The sequence below is a fragment of the Natrix helvetica genome (assembly GCF_964273705.1).
Source record: "Natrix helvetica genome assembly, chromosome: 1".
NCBI classification, from domain to species: domain Eukaryota; kingdom Metazoa; phylum Chordata; class Lepidosauria; order Squamata; family Natricidae; genus Natrix; species Natrix helvetica.
Genome location: NC_138548.1, coordinates 18,483,759 through 18,505,369, shown reverse-complemented (window position 1 = coordinate 18,505,369; position 21,611 = coordinate 18,483,759). Strand labels below are relative to the sequence as shown.

Sequence of the window (21,611 nt, the reverse complement as noted above, 5' to 3'; positions counted from 1 at the left end):
TTATGGTATGTTTTTTTCTTTAACAAACAGTATTCTCTGGGTCAATATATTTTAAACACAATAATAATAATAATAATGTTATTTAAATATACGTAATCATAATCTTTCAATTTCTAACATTTGTGTATACATAGTAATTATAATATATTCTATTCTTTATCAGTATACATAATACTATTTTCCCATGTTCTGACTTCTATCTCTTTTTTCTAACTCTTAAATAAAATAGCTACCATAATAAGAAGTATTCTATCTCTATCCATTATCTCTTGCCATTTTTAGAATTTCAACTCTTATAGACTTTTTCGTAAATCTTTCATGCTTCTCCCTTGGGATCTTGTAACTCCTTACAATACAATACAATACAATACAATACAATACAATAGTAGAGTTGGAAGGGACCTTGGAGGTCTTCTAGTCCAACCCCCTGCCTAGGCAGGAAACCCTATACCGTTTTAGACAAATAGCTATCCAACATCTTCTTAAAGACTTCCAGTGTTGGGGCATTCACAACTTCTGGAGGCAAGCTGTTCCACTGATTAATTGTTCTCACTGTCAGGAAATTTCTCCTCAGTTCTAAGTTGCTTCTCTCCTTGATTAGTTTCCACCCATTGCTTCTTGTTCTACCCTCAGGTGCTTTGGAGAATAGTTTGACTCCCTCTTCTTTGTGGCAACCTCTGAGATATTGGAATAATGCTATCATGTCTCCCCTAGTCCTTCTTTCTCTTAAGCTAAACATACCCAGTTCCTGCAACCGTTCTTCATATGTTTTAGTCTCCAGTCCCCTAATCATCTTTGTTGCTCTTCTCTGCACTCTTTCTAGAGTCTCCACATCTTTTTTACATCGTGGCGACCAGAACTGAATGCAGTATTCCAAGTGTATTCCTTACCTTGCATTTATTTAATCTAAGTATTTTATCTGCCACAACATCTATCTCTCGTTGTTGGATCTCTAGAGAATCCATTTATAGTTCTTTCAACATTTTAAAGAAACTTTTCTTTTTATTCTCTTCTATATTTGTAACTCTTAGAGGATAATTTGTTGGTTCCTGTTTAAGAATTATTACTATCTCTACTATATCTTTGTCCATTTATATCATTTTTGGATTTATCTGCTCTGTTCTTTCCTCAGTTCCTTCTGGTTTCTTCTCTATGTTCTGAATTCTTTGTTCATCTTTTATTTTTGTTTGCTGGGGTTTTCCTAGTCTCACACCTTTATCTTGCATCAATTCCACCATCTCTCTATGATTCCTTGTCATATCTTCCTGAATGCATTGAAACATCGATAATATTTCTTTATAAACCATATGTGTTTTCCCCTGTTGAAACATCTTATAATCATTCAATGAGTTAATAGTTACTCAACATTCCATGAAGATTCCAAGATTCCTGCATGAAATATTAAGTGTGTCAAGAGAACAGTGGTTCTGAATGAAAAATAAAGTTTTAATTATTTACTGTCTATGGAGATTCTCAGTCATCCAGGTCATGGTTGTCCCAAAGGTGTTTTTTTTCAAGAAGCAACTGGACTTTCTGATTTTTTTTGGAAGACGTTTCGCTTCTCATCCAAGAAGCTTCTTCAGCTCTGACTGGATGATGGGGAATGGAAGGATTTATACTCCTTGCAGACAGCTGGTCATCCCACTTATGACTGCATGACTGTAACATTATTGCTTGTATCCTTACGATTGATATTGATATTGATTGTTTTCTGATTGCTTATTGACTATCATTAAGTGTTGTGCCGCTTGACAAATGTATTTTGTCCTTTTATGTACACTGAGAGCATATGCACCAAAGACAAATTCCTTGTGTGTCCAATCACACTTGGCCAATAAAGAATTCTATTCTGTTTGCATTCTTTTATAAATCCTTCCATTCCCCACCATCCAGTCAGAGTTGAAGAAGCTTCTTGGGTGAGAAGTGAAATGTCTTCAAAGAAAAACCAGAAAGTCCAGTTGTCTCTTGAAAAAAGCACCTTTGGGACAATGTATTTACTGGTCACAAAAGAGACATTCCTTCAGAAACCCACTTCTTTAGAAGAGGCCTTCCTTGTTCCATATGTGTACAGCTCACTCCTGTGCTGAAAAGTACAATGCCCACATTATATACTGTGTGTTTAAGAACACGGCTTGATTACAAGCTGCTAGTGTTTTCTTTTGTGTTCTCCACCCTGCCGGATTTCTCCATTATTTTTTTAAAAGGTAACATTTTGGCAGGATAAGTAGGATAGTCAGACCTCACCGGCTGAGTTTATCTTCAAGCAGTTATTTCCAAGCTGCTCCATACTGTGCATTTCAACATTTTTGTGGCTACACCCCAACCACTGACAGAATCAACATTTTCAAACTGAGACACCCGCTCGTAAAAGGAAGCATGTGCAACTCTTAACTCACCCATCCACTCTTGCAACAGCCAAAGATAGGACACTCCATTTTCAAAGAAACGTAATACGAACAATACGTTTTGTAGCACGATGGAAACCAATAACTCCAGTCACTATATAGATGACAGTCTGATTCAGCAGATACACCAAGGGTTATCTTGCATTGACAGAAGCGTGAGTGTGTTTACATGCACACACAAACACACACACACACACTCACAGATACAGGGAATTGTAAATGGAAAAATAAAGAATGGGAGGAGACCACAATGAACTGCTAACATTTTGTTTAGACACATTCTGCTCGATTTGGAGTGCCCTGGAATTTTTTTGTTTTTCAACTCCCATAATCCCAAAGCAGCACAGGTAATGATTATGTTGCTAGGCTTTATGGGAATTGAAGTCCAAGACTTAAGTTTAAGAAAGACCAATGTGAGTCAACCTAGTCAGAAGTCAGATGTATGTAAAATACAGTGGCTAATTCCAAAGCATAAAACACAAAACATTCTGGCACTGAAAACACTAATTAATATCTGTAAGGTGATAATCACTCATTATCTGAATTCAGATCCAAGGATAGTGAATTTTCATGGTCAATCGTGGTATACTGTATATTTACAATGCCTTGCTTCTTCCAGGCCGTGCCAACTTATCTTTTTAAACAGCATCCTCTAAAATCTAACGGTTTAAGATGGCCAGAGAGAAAACACAGTAATCCAGCTTCATTTTTAATAGCATGTAAAATACGATATTTTTGCATACGTAAATACGAAAATCCTCTTCTTTCTAATTATTAAAGGTGCCACTCTTTGTATCTGGCAATTCTGAGAAGAATATGATTTATGCAATTCTACTTTGTTTAATCTCATCTTCTTTTTCCCCAAGTCAAATATTTTTGAAACCGCAGAGGAAAACCAATCCCCCCCACAAAAAAATTAAGAGGGTCTTTACTTCAGACATCATAAAAAAAATCGTATTAGCTTAAAAGCCCAAGATTTTTTAAAAATACCACTGTAATATGTGTATTGTCATCGTCATCATTGTTGTACAATGAATGAAGTCAGGACTCACAATAACACAAATGGGTTAGGTTACTCAGTAGTTTAAAAATTGATATAATTCTTTTAGAGAAAAGGCTGAGGTGAACCGAACCATATCTGATGTTTGTTACAGTGCCATCCCTCCAAGAAACACTCACAAGTTTACAGTTCCAGCAAATGGCATTGGCAACTAGAGAAAGTCAGTTTCTTAATTCAGCTGCTTTGCAACTGACTCATATTTATGACAATTGCAGCGTCCTGGGTTCATAGCATCCCCTTGTGCAAACTTCTGACAAGCAAAGTCAATGGGGAAGCCAGATTCACTTAACCACCATGTAACTAATTTGACAGCTAGTGATTCGCTTAACAAATGCAGCAAGAAAGGTCCTAAAATGGAGCAAAATCCACTTAACAAATGTCTCACTTTCCAACAGATATTTGGGGCTGAAATGTGGTTGTAAGTCAAGGACTATCTGTATGCACATCTTCCCATTTTCCAAGGAAATTATAGACGATTTTGCATGTTATTTATTTTACTGCCCTATTTACACTTTAGCATGTGGAAAAAAATCTGGACCCCTTCTTGCTTTACCCTGATTCATATAAAGTTGAATATTTAATGAATTTAGACGAGGAAACATCACTATGGAGATTAGCAAGCTTCTGCTAAATAGAGATACGATTTTATCAAAAGTTCCTGATGTTTTCCTATTGTTTTATCTGCTTGCAATAGTAATCTTTTAATGTTCTTACTGATTTCTGCATATTTGAATGAACATTATTAGTCTTTGATCACTTGCATGTAGTCTTTGTCTTATTTGTTGTGATCAGCACTCAACGCAATAGACAAATTGATTGATTGATCTAAGATAGGTTTTCCTCGCTTGCTAATACAGTACTAAAATTCAGGGATCATCCGGAGAAACTGAATGGGGAGAGATTATTGCAGACAAACCTAAAGATAACAAAGGGATGTCATTTTAGTTGTATGTTGCTGACTGTCACGATTGTTTTGAAGGCAGCATTAGATAAATCAATGGAAGTAAGTGAGAGAAAGAATATAAACTCTTATTGATCATGGATATCATTTCTCTATTCACCAAACTTCTACCTCTCGGTAACGTATAAGTGGCTCAGAGTGGAATCACTGGGTTTTTGGTGTTCTTTGAATTTCTCCACGGATGTTGTTACCTAGCCTGATAATAAAGTGTCTGCAGGAAGAGGAACAAGTCAGAGAACATCAAGAACCCAATAAATCTATCAGTGAGTACCATTTCCTTCATTGACAAGGGGTTTTTCCATTGGAGCATCTGCTTGGCCTCTATGGAAAACAGGATGCCGGAGAGATCTTTTATCCAATCGATTGCAAGTCTTATATTTTTACTTTGACTTTAGAGTTCAGATATGTAGTTAAAAACTGCCTGATTTTCACCACGTGCAAAGAATCTGGTGGGCCGTGAGTTTCTCTTTGCTACAGAGTATGAAAACAGAAGAGAATACCATACTTATCTATCTATGATGGATGGGGTAGCCAGGTACACACAAAATACATCCCTTTATTTTCGTTCACACTCACATATTCCTATCCAATTTATATGTAGAGCTTGACTTACAATCATTTGTTTAGTACCCGTTCAAAAATACAACAGACTGAAAGAAGTGACTTACGACCAGTCCTTGCACTTATGACTGTTGCAACATCCCCAGGATCAGATAATAAATATTGGGGCGCTTGGCAACCAGCTGTATTTACAATGGTTGTAGCATCTTGGTATCCATGTGATCACCATTTGTGGCCTTTCCACAGGCTTCTGACAAGCTAAGTCAATGGAGGAAACCAGATTTGCTTAATGACCGCATGATTCATTTAACGACTGAGGTGACTTGTTTAACAAATGTGGCAAAACGGGAAGTAAAATCAGGCGTGACTCACTTAACCTTGTCTAGCAATAGAAATTCTGGTCCCAATTATGGTTGTAAGTTGAGGACTATCTAAATACATGTTGCTGCATTCATTCTAATTGCATTTGTTTGAGTGGTATGGTGCCCTAGAGGTGGGGCTCTCGCCTCACAATCAGGAGACTGTGAGTTCGATCCTAGGTAGAGACAGATATTTCTCTCTCTCTGGGCACAATGAGAATATGGTATCTGCTGGGGGGAAAACCCTCTGCATTAGTGACAGGAAGGGCATCCGGCCAGTCAGCTCAATTCAGTTGCCCAGATTCCACCCCGCAAGGGATTATGGGGGTCATTAAAAAAAAGATTGCATTTGTTGAATGCTATCAATGGAGCGAAGCTGCTAGTTCACCTAGAAATGGAGAGTTGCTTGAACAGGGCCCCACTGTCTGCCCTGTATGTGTTCTTCTCCTTTTGTGGCTTCAGCTAACATAAGTACAACAGGTTGGGCTAATTGTCTCAAAAGTCTGATAGATCTTTGGCCAAAAAACCCCCCAAAGTGATTTTGAATGTACCACGGGAAACGAAATTCTTCTGAAACCACTTTCAGTTCAATGGGGGAAAAAAATACGTTCAGAATTACCACTAGATTCATTTCCAGCTTTTACAAACTTCAGTAATCTTAATTATAGGTGGTCCTCGACTTGCAACAGTTTATTTAGTGACTATTCAAAGTTTGAACAGCACTGAAAAAAAGGGACTTATGACCGTTTTTCACACTTACGACCGTCGCAGCATCCCTGTGGTCACGTGATCAAAATTCAGATGTTTTGCAGCTGACTCACACTTACGACGGTTGCAGTGTCCCTGGGTCATGTGATCCCCTTTTGCGACCTTCTGACATGCAAAGTCAATGGGGAAGCCAGATTCATTTAACAACTGTGTTACTAACTTAAGAAGTGCAGCAATTCACTTGGCAATTCTGGCACAAAAAAGTTGTAAAATGGGGCAAAATTCACTGAACAAATGTTTCACTTAAGCAACAAAAATCTGGGGCTCAATTGTGGTTGAAAGTCGAGGACTACCTGTATTATCTTTTCCTCCTTTTGGATATGTCCTGATCCCTACCCGCCTGCTGCTGCAGAAGTTCATAAGGACAAGCTAAGGTAAGTGAATAAATAAAATAAGATAGAAAATATAGTTAATTTTAATCTCTCTCTCTCTTTTTCTTTTTTTGGTAAATCACTATCCCAATTTTGCTTCTGCAAAATACCTCTGACATTTTCGCAGCTGGAGTTATTTGCCACTCTGCAAGGCTCACCATACCTTATTCCCAATGTTTTTGTTATTTCGTCTCTAATGCGCATGCACATAAATACATGTGCTGAAAGGCCGAATTATGGCTTGGAATTCAGCCAGATGTTTTGCACAACCTCGGATTTATAAAGTGCCATTGCAATGTAGAAATCATGATTTACAGTTTAGCAGGCTGTCTAAACTATACAACCCAGCCAACTGTTCTTTAATAAACTGTGGTTAAACGAACCGTAGCTCCGTGCAATGTATAAACTGAGACTTTCTACATTGAAGCACATGCCCTTTCAAGGAAAACACAACCGTCCCTTTCTGCTCTCCAATTCAGACATTCAGTTCAAGTCAAATGAATAAATGCAGCCTGAACTAATGCAGTCCTGCCCAAGTTTCAGCTCCCCAAAAATTACTTCTATGAAACTGCAGGTTGTAAAACAAGAGCATCCATATTTTCGTCTGCCCAGGTACCGAAAGGTCGCACGCTACTTACCAAGGAGGCTGGGGGCACAGGGCTCCCCGCTCGGCATTTCTTGGAGATGGAGGGTGTTTTCATCAGTTCACGCTTCTTCCTTGAAAACATGGTGCTCGGTGAAAAGGCGATGGGTACAGATCAATGTTAGTCCCCCAGCTCAGGGCCCGAAGTGTCCAAGGTGCATCTTTTCTTTTGAAGTTCCTAGATGTGGCTTCCTAACACTTGGTTTTGCGAAAGTGTTTTGGGTGCGTATGTATTCAGCAAGGAAGAGCTTCAGAGTCTCGATAGACAGTCGCCCCTGCGTGTAAACTGCCTGGGCTCAACGCACATGATTACAAACTTATTTCCTGGCTGGGTTTGCCTGAAACACACACACACACACACACACACACACACACATACACACACAGCACAGGAAAAAGCTGGTGTGTGTGTGTGACCACTGTAGTTGAAAACTAAGAGGAAGCCATGGCTTGTTAAATTCCTCTTTGCTGTTATTCCATCCCCTTTTTTCTCTTTAATGTGCAAAAACATCTGAATATTTTAGGAGTACGTTTTTATTTCTCATTGGTCCTATTATTTGGGCACATCTTGTGGCCAGGAATTCTTGATGCTAATTTTTAAATTGAAAGACAGACATAATTGTCAGTCAACAGGCTACAAGTGGGATTGTGTAGGTATGTGTTTCAAAGTTGTAAGGCGGAGAGAAACTTCTAATGTGCTCATGGTTTAGCAGACTTCTGTCATGTCTGACTGAGCATCATTATTCAGAATGAAAGAAACTTAAATCAGAATGAAAGAGACTTATTCCGACAACAGCCTTATAACTCAGGGAAAAGTACTTTATATTTTATTTTATCGATATATATATCAACATAATCTCAATTTTCCAAAACAAATGATAGTCAGGGAGGCCAATCTAATTCTATTCATGAGATAAATGGATAATGCAGAAATGTAAATGGTTTGTTAATCATAAAAGCCAATTAATGAAAAACCCATCCATTCCAAACCAAGCAACGCAAACTTGAGCAAGAAAGCAAGGATCTAAATCACATAACTAATTAAAAATAAAATGCTTGCTCCAGGAAAACTTTGAAATTAAACAGATTAAATTTGGAGTTGTGCAACCTTTAAATGTAACAAACAAACAAGCAAACAAACAGTCTTTGCTAATGTAAAAACAAGAATACAGCTGTTGGGAGGAGAGGGTAGGGAATTCACAGTTTAAATGTATTTTCCCCACTGCATTTAACCATGGTATATATGCACTCAGGCAACCTCTCTATTCTTCCATGTCTCTGCTTGCTTTCCTACCTTTATTATTTTTATAGATAACTCCATGTAGCTAACATACCTAAGACTGAACTCCTTGCTGCTCCTATTTTCCCCAAAACAACAACCCTGTGAGGTCAGTTGGACCAAGGGAGAGTGACTGGCCCATTCACCCAATCACCTTTCATGCCTAAGGCGGGACTAGAACTCTCAGTCTCCTGGGGGATTGGTCTAAAATCACCAAGTCAACTTTCATGCCTAAGGCAGGACTAGAACTCACAGTCTTTTGGTTTCTAACCACTACTAGATCTTCATCTTGTCCTCCATCCATGATTGAAAGAGACTTAAATGCTTCTTTTCTGTTAAAGTTTTAAAGTAGCACTTTTTTTCTTAAGATGACAGCTGACAGCCTCTCCACAGACAGGTGACTCATTGCGACAGGATAACCCTGTCATCTATTAGTCATTTAGATCTGGTTCCAGGCACTTTTCTCTGGCCCCATTTTGTTTCTAGTAGGGGAATGAGCAGAGCCATCTATCTATCTACCGTATCTATCATCTATCTATCTATCTATCTATCTATCTATCTATCTATCTATCTATCTATCTATCTATCTATCTATCTATCATCTATCTATCTATCTATCTATCTATCTATCTATCATCTATCTATCATCTATCATCTATCTATCATCTATCTATCTATCTATCTATCTATCTATCTATCATCTATCTATCTATCTATCTATCTATCTATCTATCTATCTATCATCTATCTATCTATCTATCTATCTATCATCTATCTATCTATCTATCATCTATCTATCTATCTATCTATCTATCTATCTATCTATCTATCTATCTATCTATCTATCTATCTATCATCTATCTATCTTATCTATGAAGCCCGTTTGCCAATCACAGATTGGCAGAGAATTTCTCACTAACTGCCAATATTGAGAAAGTGAAATCCCAGGGTTTAGCCAATGGCTTTGGTTAACATGCACTGCCCAGCTGGCATTCACAGAGGGTATAGAGCTGTGATGGTGAACCTGGCATGCGTGCCCTCTCTCCGTGCCCAGCTCAGCACCATTGCGCATGCGCCTCCCACTGGTCAGCTGATTTTCGGGTCTATGCCACGCATGTGGGAGACGTGCATGCATGCATGGGAGGGAGCGGCGGATCACATGCACCTACGCGGAGGCAGGGGGGAACGCGGGGTATGGTTTCAAGAGGCTTCAGGGAGGCCTGCTAAGCCCAAAATGGGGTATGGGTGCACGCGCGCATGCGGGAGGTGTGTGTGGGGGTGCGCACATACACGGGGGTGGGTGGGAGTCACATCCATGCAGGGGTTTACATGTGCATGCGTTGGGGGAAGGGCGCATTGCATTGCGGGTGTGGCTGTCGCACTCGTGGGTGCGATTTCGGCATGCGAGGACCAAAAAGTTAGCCATCACTGGTATAGAGTTAAAAACATGAAGATTGGGTCACAACTGTCAGAATACGGAATATAGTTGGAAGGGACCTTGGAGGTCTTCTAGTCCAACCCCTGCTCAAGCATACCATACCATACTGGATTGCACAGTTGTGACCCCACCTATAATTTTTAACCCCTAAATGAACCCCACCCTACCCTGGCCTCTGAAACCAGAACATTACACCCAGCAGCTAAGTCAGAACATAGAATCTGAGTAAGATTGGCAGGGAGCTCAGCACACCAACATTTTTAAACCACTATCGTTTTCTGGCTGATTCAAGGACAACTGGAATATGTGCTAACTGACTGACTGCTAACTGACTATAAAGAGAGGCCTTTTTTAGGAGAAAATGTTAGGAGAAACTGCCAATAAGATATTCTCTTGCATTCCTACTAAAGCAGGGATGTCCAAACTTAGCAGCTTTAAGACTTGTGAACTTTAAGTCCCAGAATCCCCCAACCAGCCTGGGGAATTCTGGGAAGTCCACAAGTTTTAAAGTTGTCGAGGTTGTACACCCTTGTACTAAAGTGATGTTGGGGAAAAAAGTGTCTCCCAGGAACTTCAAATACAGTCTGGCTTTTCCTGGAAAGCAGAGTTTGTCCTATAGCCTTGACTCAAAATAAGTAATCATCATTTAGATCTGGTGCATATAGCCCTAACTAGACACAACATGGTTTCTTTGGTTTTGCATGTTATGTGAAGCCAGCCACTCTAGATGGCAAAGTGTGGTTTATGGTTTACTGTCTTGTGTGAACCTAGTTAATTGTGGCTTATTGGATCAACAATGTAGCACATTTTTCTGAATTTAACCATACATATTATTATTAGAATTAGTTTTATTTCCCTCTACCTTCAAATTAAAATACAAATATAGTTCTTTTAGCTAAAATGAGATTAGAGCGTAATTTTTGACTATCTTTTCTCTTCTGTCTGCAAATCAACCAAAAGGAGGTAAATTAGATCTTTGCTACCCTCTATTGACAGGAACCAAAAAACCTCTTGATGCGGGTGAAGAAGGAGAGTGCAAAAGTTGGCTTGAAACTCAACATTAAGAAAACTAAGATCATGACATCCGGCCCTCTCAATTCCTGGCAGATAGACGGGGAAGAAATGGAGGTAGTGACAGATTTTATTTTCCTGGGCTCCAAGATCACAGTAGATGGGGACTGCAGCCAAGAAATTAAAAGAAGCTTGCTCCTGGGGAGGAAAGCTATGGCAAATCTATATAGAGCACTAAAAAGCAGAGACATCACCCTGCCAACAAAAGGGCAAGCTGTGGTTTTCCCAGTTGCAATGCATGGCTATGAAAGTTGGACCATAAGAAAGGCTGAGCGCCAAAGAATGGAGGCCTTTGAACTCTGGTGCTGGAGAAGACTCCTGCGAGTCCCTTGGACTGCAAGGTGATCAAACCGGTCAGTCCTAGAGATCAACCCTGACTGCTCTTTAGAAGGCCAGGCCCTGAAGAGGAAACTCAAATTCTTTGGCCACCTAATGAGAAGGAAGGACTCACTGGAGAAGAGCCTAATGCTGGGAAAGATTGAGGGTAAAAGAAGAATGGGACAACAGAGAATGAGGTGGCTGGATGGAGTCATTGAAGCAGTCGGCATGAGCTTAAATGGACTCCTGCCAGGGGATAGTAGAGGTCTGGAGGAATGTCGTCCATGAGGTCGCAATGGGTTGGACACGACTTCACGACTAATAACAACAAAATTGACAAGAAACATTTATACCAATATTTGCCAAACAGACAATCTCTCTGTCAACGTTATGTCTCATCATACCTCCATTCAGAGTTCTATTACTTAAAAGGCCGTTTCCTAACCCAATTCACTCTACAGTTCCCATCTCAGCCAGAGTTTCTCTTTGGTCACATTGACTAGAGGATGATGGGAGTTGTAGTCTAATAATCTGTGCCTTTGGAAAAGGAATTCTTGGATATTTACCGTAAATTGCCCTTCAAGACTGCCAGGAAATTCCAGAGCTGTAGGTAAGACTTGAAGTTGGGAAAATATCCTAAAGGTCAACCACCTCTATATTGTCTCTAAGACGACTACATGGGTGTGTCCTTCAAGTTAACAGGAGTTCAGATGAAGGACTACCATTATCTAATGTACTTGCAAAAGAGATGGAGGAAACACACCAGATATTGACCAATGAAGCCAAAATAATTTTGCTCATAAGTCACTAGATTCATCCAGTGTGTGTGTGAACCACAATATGATGAGCTTAATTTGATGACCGATTTTATTCCGATTATTATGCACCAACTTTTCCCGTAACACTTTGGGGATTGTGTGAGCCTAACAACTCTTGTTACTAAGTCACAGATAATAATTTAGTACAGTGCGTAACTAGAACCAGTGGCGGGTAAACAAAGCATGTCATAATGGTTTCCTGAAAGTACTTGGAACATTTCCTATGTTGTAAGTTAATGAAATGGTACAAGTCTTAGCTAAGCTGAAGGGGCCATGTGATAGGCACCATCACTTCTAATCCTCTTTTCTCAGCCATTTCAGCACCCGAGTTTAATGAGGAACCGAGGATAATAAAAGCAGGTGGGACAATAGCTTAACTACCAGCTAAAGGCATGTCAGGGCACATCCCATCAAAACAAAACAGATCGAAGCACATTTGGAGACAGCAACAAAAAATGACAACTTTTCTGCTACAATAAAATTTCCTTCCAGGACACCGGTGGAAAAGGCAGCCTCACCCCCATTCTTCCCTTACCATGATTTTCTCTTTTGACCCATCTGGACATTATAGATAGTCCTCAACTTACAACTGTTTGTTTAATTTGTTTGTTTGTTTGTTTATTTATTTGGATTTATATGCCGCCCTTCTCCAAAAGGACTCAGGGCGGCGTACAACATTAAAAAAAAAAAACACATCCCAAAAGTTAAAAAAAATTAAATCCATATCCCAAAAAACAAACCGAATTTAAAAGACAATACATTTAAAATAAGTTAAAATTAACATAGTGACCGTTCAAAGTTATGACACTGAAAGACCTCACATTTATCACTGTCACAGTCCCCCAAGGTCATGTGATTACAATTCAGGCACTCTCAACCAGCATGTGTTTATGATGGTTGCAGCATTCCAAGGTCATGTGATCACCATATGCGACCTTCCCAACTTCCTTCCCGCAAGAAAAGTCAGTGGGGGAAGTTGGCATGGGTGGAATTCAGCCGGCTTGCACTGGTTCCCCGAACCGGTTGTTGCAAGGACCAGCTGTCCCTGCCCACGCCTCCCTTCCCCAGAGTCTCCACGCAGCCCGTTCATCAGAGTAAGGTTCTACATTTAGGCAACAAAAACGAAATGCACAGGTACAGTATAGGTGGTACCTTGCTCAACAGTAGTAACTGTGAGAGGGATCTTGGAATCCTAGTGGAGAACCATTTAAATATGAGCCAGCAGTGTGCAGCAGCTGCCAAAAAAGCCAACACAGTTCTAGGCTGCATCAACAGAGGGATAGAATCAAGATCACGTGAAGTGTTAATACTACTTTATAATGCCTTGGTGAGGCCACACTTGGAATACTGCATTCAGTTTTGGTTGCCACAATGTAGAAAAAATGTGGAGACTCTAGAAAGAGGGCAGAGAAGAGCAGCAAAGATGATTAGGGGACTGGAGGCTAAAACATATGAAGAACGGTTGCAGGAACTGGGTATGTCTAGTTTAATAGAAAGAAGGACTAGGGGAGACATGATAGCCATGTTCCAATATCTCAGGGGTTGCCACAAAGAAGAGGGAGTCAAACTATTCTCCAAGGCACCTGAGGGTAGAACAAGAAGCAATGGGTGGAAACTAATCAAGGAGAGAAGCAACTTAGAACTGAGGAGAAACTTCCTGACAGTGAAAACAATTAATCAGTGGAACAGAAGTTGCCTCCAGAAGTTGTGAATGCCCCAACACTGGAAGTCTTTAAGAAGTTGTTGGATAGCCATTTGTCTGAAACGGTATAGGATTTTCTGCCTAGGCAGGGGGTTGGAATAGAAGACCTCCAAGGTCCCTTCCAACTCTGCTATTGTATTGTATTGTATTGTATTGTATTGTATTGTATTGTATTGTATTGTATTGCATTGTATTGCATTGTATCATGCCAGGTAAGTGCAGGGCCCGTGCAGAGGCTCTGGGAGGGCGAAAAACGGGCCGTTTTCGCCCCCCTGGAGGCTTGGGGAAAGCCTCCAGAGTCTGGAGAGGGCAACAAACAGGCCTACCGGGAGTACCGGAAGTATCAGAAGTCCGGAAACGGGGCCGTTTCCAGCCTTTGGAGGCCCTCTGGAGCCCAGGTCCGGCCGTTTTTGCCCTCCTGGAGGTTTGAAGAAAGCCTCCGGAGCCTGGGAAGGGCAAAACACCCCCCTGCTGTGGTGCAGAAAGCCGACCAGGCCACATCCAACATGGCCACGCCCACCCAAAAACTGGGCAGAGAACTGGTTGCTAACATTTTTCAATCCCATCCCTGGAAGTCAAGTTTGCTTAATGACCGCATGATTCACTTAACAATTGTTTCCGACAAGCAAAGTCAATGCAGGAAGCCGGATTTCTTTAACAACCACAACGTTCATTTAAGAATTGCTGTGATTTGCTTAACAATCATGGCAAAAAAAGGTTACATAATTAGGCATGACTCACTTAATAATTCCTTGCTCAACAACAGAAATTCTGGTCCCAATTTTAATGGTAATCCGAGCACTACCTGTGCAGGTAGTCCTCGACTTACAACAATTCATTTAGTGACCATTCAATGTTACGACGACACTGGAAAAATTGACTGATGATCCTTTTTCACTCTTTCCACCTTTGTAGCAGCCCCGTTATCAAAATTCAGAAGCTTGGCAATTTATGATGGTTGCAGTGTCCTGGGGTCACGTGATCAACTTTTGCAAACTTCTGACAAGCACAATCAATGGAGAAACCAGATTCACTTAACAGCCATGTTACCAACTGCAGTGATTCACTTAATAACTGTGGTAAGAAAGGTCGTAAAATGGGGCAAAACTCATTTAACAACAGAAATGTTGCGTTCAATTGTGGTCATAAGTGGAAAACTACCTGTGCTATATACTGGAAGAGTGGCAAAGCTATCTTTGGTGCAAGGGTAGACCATGGAATCCTTCCATTCCCCCATCACCATCATTCAGCACTGAAGAAGCTTCTTGGATTATAAGCAAAACGTCTTCAAGGAAAAAACCAAAAAAGTCCAGTTGCCTTTTGAAAAAAAAGCACCTTTGGGACAACCATGACTTGGATGACTGAGAATCTCCATAGGCACCATGGAGCCGTGATGGTGAACCTATGGCATGCAATGGTGAAAAGAGTAAGGTTCTACATTTAGGCAACAAAAACAAAATGTGCAGGTACAGTATAGGTGGTACCTTGCTCAACAGTAGTAACTGTGAAAGGGATCTTGGAGTTCTAGTGGACAACAATTTAAATATGAGCCAGCCGTGTGCAGCAGCTGCCAAAAAAGCCAACACAGTTCTAGGCTGCATCAACAGAGGGATAGAATCAAGAGCACGTGAAGTGTTAATACCACTTTATAAGGCCTTGGTAAGGCCACACTTGGAATACTGCATTCAGTTCTGGTCACCACGATGCAGAAAAGATGTGGAGACTCTAGAAAGAGTGCAGAGAAGAGCAACAAAGAGGATTAGGGGACTGGAGACTAAAACATATGAAGAACGGTTGCAGGAACTGGGTATGTTTAGCTTAAGAGAAAGAAGGACTAGGGGAGACATGATAGCAGTGTTCCAATATCTCAGGGGTTGCCACAAAGAAGAGGAAGTCAAACTATTCTCCAAGGAACCTGAGGGTAGAACAAGAAGCAATGGGTGGAAACTAATCAAGGAGAGAAGCAACTTAGAACTGAGGAGAAATTTCTTGACAGTTAGAACAATTAATCAGTGGAACAGAAATTGCCTCCAGAAGTTGTGAAAGCCCCAACACTGGAAGTCTTTAAGAAGATGTTGGATAGCCATTTGTCTGAAACGGTATAGGGTTTCCTGCCTAGGCAGGGGGTTGGACTAGAAGACCTCCAAGGTCCCTTCCAACTCTGCTATTGTATTGTATTGTATGCCAGAGGTGGCATGCAGTGTCCTCTCTGAGGGCACATGCGCCATCGCCTGCTGCTCTTCTGGTTTCCAGCATGCCGGTAGCTGGTCTTTGCAGGTGCTGGAGCACAGGAAAACGGCCAGAAAACAGCCAGAAAAATGGCCAAACACAGGCCATTTTTTAGGCCAAAAACAGCCTGAAAAAGGCTCTGAAAATGGCCAAAAACCAGACATGGGTGTACTGACCAGCTGCTCTTCGGGATTTCAGCGCTCTGGCGCGCGCGAAGACCAGCTGGCCAACACACAAGTGTGTGCCAAAAACCCAAAACATATGTGCACTTGCCAGCTGGTCTTCATGTTTTCGGTGGTCAGGTCTGCGCACATGCGGGCACATTCCAGTTTGGGCCCAGTTCTGGTTTGGGCACAGTTGTCATGGCTCTCCCACTCTGCATCAACTAAGGAACTCCAAGTATTTTCCAGATGGAGATTGTTGAGGTAAATATCCTAACTGGGATCATATTTCTTTGTAGAGGAACATTTTCTAATTCTAGCCCACATCTCAACCACAGTATGAGAAATGTGCAAGACCAATCTTAAATCAACGCAGCCCTAAGATTTGTGAGAGAGGGTCTTTGAAAGACACTCCTTAGTTTCAATGGATCATTTGTTGAGGGGGACGCAAAGTTTTTCATACTTCTCAGAATCTTTTTGGAGTCGGAAATCTAATAAAACAAACAAAATGTTAGTCCCATTGCTGATTCATTTGACAGATAAATTTGATCTCTCATTGTCTTTGATTTCAAAAATGGTTAAAATACATTTGTCCATGAGAATTTGCAACTGCTTTTAAGAATTTGTTTTGTTTTGGATTTCATTTTTAAAAACCTAGCTTTGAGCAGTTAACACAATAGTAAACTGTATGGAAAGTTTAATCAAATTCCTTTCCACAAGCGTAATGTATTTATGGAGCTCCAGAGATAGAATATATAGCAATATATTATCTGAAAGGCAACTGTACAGAGAGTTTGATATCTTCGACCACACATTAGAGGGCTTGTCCATTGGGATCCATACTTAGGAAAAACATATTCCATATGAGGTCAGAACCCAAATATTACATATATCACAGATTTGTATCTGAATAAAACAGTACAATTGAGACTGCTTTAGTCAACCTGACTGGAATAAATCGCAGAGGTCATTTAAATATTGTAATATTTCTTACAAGGCATTATATCGATGTGTAAATTATATAAGCTACATAATTATGTTAGAAGGGAGAAAAGCTCTAAACTGTTATATAATAATCTATAGAGGAAAAAGAAAGAGAAAAAAAGTTACATAAGCTACCAAATATAAAATCTGAGGGGACAAAAGAATAAAAAATAATCAGACCTATTATTAGAAAACATTAAAAGGGAAAGAGAACAAACAAAAACAATTATAAAATTTAACAACTATCCCAGCTAAAAAGAAAACCTACAATTGTGTAATTCTGTGTGTTTATAGGTAATCTTCAATTTACAATACAATTGAGTTTCTATGGGCAAGCAGGGCAATTGTTAATTGAGTTCTACCATTTTTCATAACCTTTTCTGCCATGGTTGGTAAGCAAATCACTGCATGATTTGGGGATTCTGGGGTGATCCTAAGTGCAAGGACCTGTCTTAAGTCACTTTTTTCAGTGCTGTTGTAGCTTTGAACAGTCAGACTGATAAACAAACAAAAGTCAACGGAGAAGCCAGATTTACTTAACAACCACGTTACTAACTTAGTAACTGCAACAAGTCCCTTAACATCTGTGGCAAGAAAGATCGTAAAAGAGAGCAAAAACTCACATAACCACTGTCTTGCTTAGCCCTGGAAATTCTGGATTTGGTTGTGGTCATAAGTCAAGGACTAACTATATCTGATCTGTTAATACCCTAATACAGTGGCCCCCAACCTTTTGGGCACCACGGACCAGTCCTGTGGAGAGGTTTTTTCACGGACTGGAGAGGGTGTGGTTTCATGTGCTTTCTTTATCCCTCCACTTGTTTGCGTAGCCCAGGTTCTGGCATGCCGTGGCCTTGTGCCAGCCCATGGACCAGGGGTTGGGGACCCCTGTTCTAATACTGTAGGAAGTTAGCACCCACCCCTCTCCTAGGAAATATTGAAAAGGCAGAATATTATATTTCCCTGGATAACAAATGGAGAAACATGTTTTTGGGTAGGAAACAGACTCACTCTTAATAGCCCCACCTTTCTTAATGGGCCATTAGGGCCCTGAGCTAGTCTACTCTACATAATAAAGGTAGGGTTAGCTTTCTACAGAAACTCACCACATGGCATCTGGGAACTCAACCCAACCTGGACTCAAAAAACAGCCTAGAGAGTTGCCCCTGCATGGCCCCATGGGAATCTGACAACCAATCCGAATACATTTCTTACACAGGAACAGGAAACAGAGGGGGGGGGGGGCGAACAGAGTATAAAAAACCCAGCAAGTCCCTTTTCTCTCTCTCTTTTCTTCTTCATCCAACAGCTGGAAGCATGTGATCACCTTTTCCCCCAGGACCTCAACCATGTGGTCCTGTCCACCATTAAAACCATCTTTCCAAGCAGCCTCCATGTTTCCAGTGTCTTTTTCCCCACTTGGAACTGAACTCAGAAGGACCCTTTCTTCCAACAATACCTTCTAGTAATGGATCCAACCCTCCCTTTTTCCTTCATTTTCTATTAATAGAATAAATTGATTTTAGCTTTTCTTGCAAAAACCTAAGTTCCTGACTTTGTTTCTTGCAGAAGACAACCACTTGTTGGGAAACCAACACCTGCCATTTCCTCTGCCCCTTCCTTCTTTCAACATGTAGTTCAATTGAAATCTACCTGTGCAGGAGGCGTTCCAAACCCTTCTGTATTCCGTTTGACTTCCTGATTTCTGTCCAGGTAATCCTGTCTAACACTTACATTGTACTTACAGGGAACACCCACTACTGACCTTCCTGGATGGCTTTTTAAATTTTAAATTTGGGGTTTTTAAATTGGTTTTAGTATTGTTTTTAATTATTTAATTAGTTTGGGTTGTATATACAGACGGTATGTTTGCGTTGTTTTGTCTGATGTTTTATGTTATGTTTTGTTGTTTTATACACGAACGGTCTGTACACCGCCCCGAGTCCCTACGGGGAGAGGGGGCGGTCTATAAATTTAATAAACCTAAACCTAACCTAACTGCTTTGAACGTGTTGAAATGAACTTTGCTGAAATCCAGCCTGCATGCGATGCATCCTCTAGAACCTTCCTTGGTTAATTGTGGGGAAACATGTCTGAATCCTGTTCCTGAATAGTTAGACATCCCTGGCTGTGCAATACATTTGCAGAACACCAAGGTAAGGAAATGCATTCAGTTCTTAAGAATTCAGAAACTGCGTAAAAACTTTTCCCCTCGGGCAGCAGTGAGTGGTGTAAGAAGGTAACATTAGCCTCACCAGACATCCCCCCCTCCCCGCTGCACCCCATTACCTCATCCCACCAGCCATTAGGCTTTGAATTCCTGACCCACATGATGTCACTGTTGTGGCATCTAAAGCAGGCAAATCACACAGAAGAAGAAGAAAGAGCTCGCAAAAGTGACTCAGACCAGGAATCGGCTCTCGGAGATTTCCCATGGAAGGACAAAGATCCTGTAACCCAGGCTACAACTTTGAGGAACGCATAACCATCTAATTACATGTGTATTCTTTCAGAGATAAATCTTTTTATCTTTACGTTGCAGGAATTTCCCAAAGGTTTTCACTTCTTGCAAGCTTTATTTATAATAAAGGCAAGATATAAATAAATACATATTTGTACAGCCGCCTATCTCGCACAGTGACTCTGGGTGGTGCACATTATAAAACAAAACACAAAAAAAGTAAAATGCCTAAAACCACAATTTAAGTTTAGAATAAAATATTGTGTTCTTAAGAAGTTTGCGTGCCGCACACTTCCCCAAAGAGATAAGCGCAATGTTTCCAAGCCAAGACCTGAAATAAATACAATTATATTAAATAGTTCACAGTAAAAAATTTTTTAAAGGGTGTGTACAGTATGTGTGTATTTCATCTGACTTCCACTAATATTACTATTTAATCTTTACTAATATTAAGAATTCTAATTATTTGATTGGTAGATCTACGTTGTTTTAAACTATAATGCGATTTACTTAATTCTGGTCTATCAGATTGTAGAAATCTATTAAGTGTGAATTGTAACTTATGGCTTATGTTTTAGCATAATGTATATATTTACACTATCAAGCTTATTTGGTGTAGTATAGGTAGTCCTTGACTTACAACCATTCATTTAGTAATCGTTCCAAGTTACAACAGCTCTGAAAAAAGTTACTTATGACTGTTTTTCCTATTTACAAGCATTGAAGCATCCCCATGGTCATGTGACCAAAATTCAGAAGCTTGGCAACTGGCATGTATTTAGAACAGTTGCAGTGTCCCGGGTTCATGTGATCAACTTTTACGATCTGTTAGTAACCGCAGTGGTTTGTTTAACAACTGTGCAAAGAAAGTCATAAAACTCATTTAACAAGTACTTTGCTTAGCAATGGAAAGTTTGGTTCAATTGTGGTCATAAGTCAAGGACCACCTATAGTTAAAGGTACTGAGTTATAAACTACAAGACCTTGGGTTTGAATCCTGGTTTAAGCAGAAAGTGGGTTAAGCAGGTTTGGGCCATTTTTTTTCCAGCTCTAGAAAGAAAGCAAAGAGGTGTTATTCTACAGGTTCGGACTGGTGGAAATCTTGGGTAGCCCCGCCCACTTGCCCCGGCTCTATGGCATCCCATTTAGGCCCTTTTTTCTCCAAAAGTGCATGCACAAAAGGATGAGTGCATGCGTGCAGGTGGGGAAGGTAAGTACCTCTGAAAGCAATGTAAACCACTTCTGTAATGGTGACCAAGAAAACTGCATGGCCATGCCCTTGTAGTAACTGGGAATCAATATTAACTTAAAGTGGTACATGGCGTGGGACTGATTTAGTTGAGGTCTACCTTTCTCTAGTTGCTTTTACCTGTCTCATCAGATCTGGCAGGAGGGTTGGGCCATGGGTCTCATTAATTAGAAAAAGCCATCTTGCGGGATCCAGGAAGTTTCTGTCACAATATCTGCCTTTTGGAACACCATCCTGCCTGTTAATATTTCAGAAAACACTTAGGACCTGGGTGTTTTCATAGGGACATTTGTCAAATACTAGATGAGAGTTCTGGTGGTTGGTACCTTTCTCAGTGGCCACATTGTGTTGGTTTTGTTCTTGGCTATTGCTTTCTTTGTTGGTTTGTAAGGTTTAAAATCTGTTAGCCTTCCAGAATTATGTTTGTGAGACGGTTGTGGTGATATACATTCATTAAATAAAAAAAGCCCAAACATTGGAAGATAGGTTCATGGGCACATCAACAGAAGAAAAAGTGTTTCTGAATACAGAAAACAGCCTTTTGCTTCGCATACTTAAAAATATTTACGGCTTAGTAGCTGAGTTTGCATGGGAAACTTAACCATAACCCTTTATGGCAGGGGACTCCAAACTTGGCAACTTTAAAACTTGTGGACTTCAACTCCCAGAATTCCTCAGCCAGTCATGATTACCTGAGGAATCGCCTTTCTTCCATGGTCTTAAAGATTGTCTACTGTGGCATAAGAAAGCAAAGATTGTGCCTTTGGTGCAAT

At 40.4% G+C, this 21,611-nt stretch overlaps 1 protein-coding gene across 14 annotated transcripts in view; it reads right to left on the bottom strand.

Annotated features, from left to right (window-relative positions):
• The window catches only part of ARHGAP45 (Rho GTPase activating protein 45), a gene marked incomplete at its 5' end in the record, with an annotated part of 91,900 nt that extends 70,933 nt beyond the window's left edge, over window positions 1-20,967 (bottom strand). For 3 of the 14 annotated variants that reach the window (XM_081958184.1, XM_081958177.1, XM_081958185.1), the window contains 3 exons: window positions 7,124-7,202; window positions 18,782-18,855; window positions 19,125-19,278. In XM_081958184.1, the coding sequence (XP_081814310.1) occupies window positions 7,124-7,202; window positions 18,782-18,855; window positions 19,125-19,250 (279 nt within the window). Of the gene's footprint in view, window positions 1-2,396; window positions 2,478-7,123; window positions 8,560-8,660; window positions 8,678-18,234; window positions 18,247-18,781; window positions 18,856-19,124; window positions 19,279-19,417; window positions 19,464-20,938 lie in introns of those variants that run through there. The other 11 variants (XM_081958188.1, XM_081958187.1, XM_081958179.1 and 8 more) reach the window with 11 other exon arrangements.
• Between the last annotated feature and the right edge of the window lie 644 nt (window positions 20,968-21,611).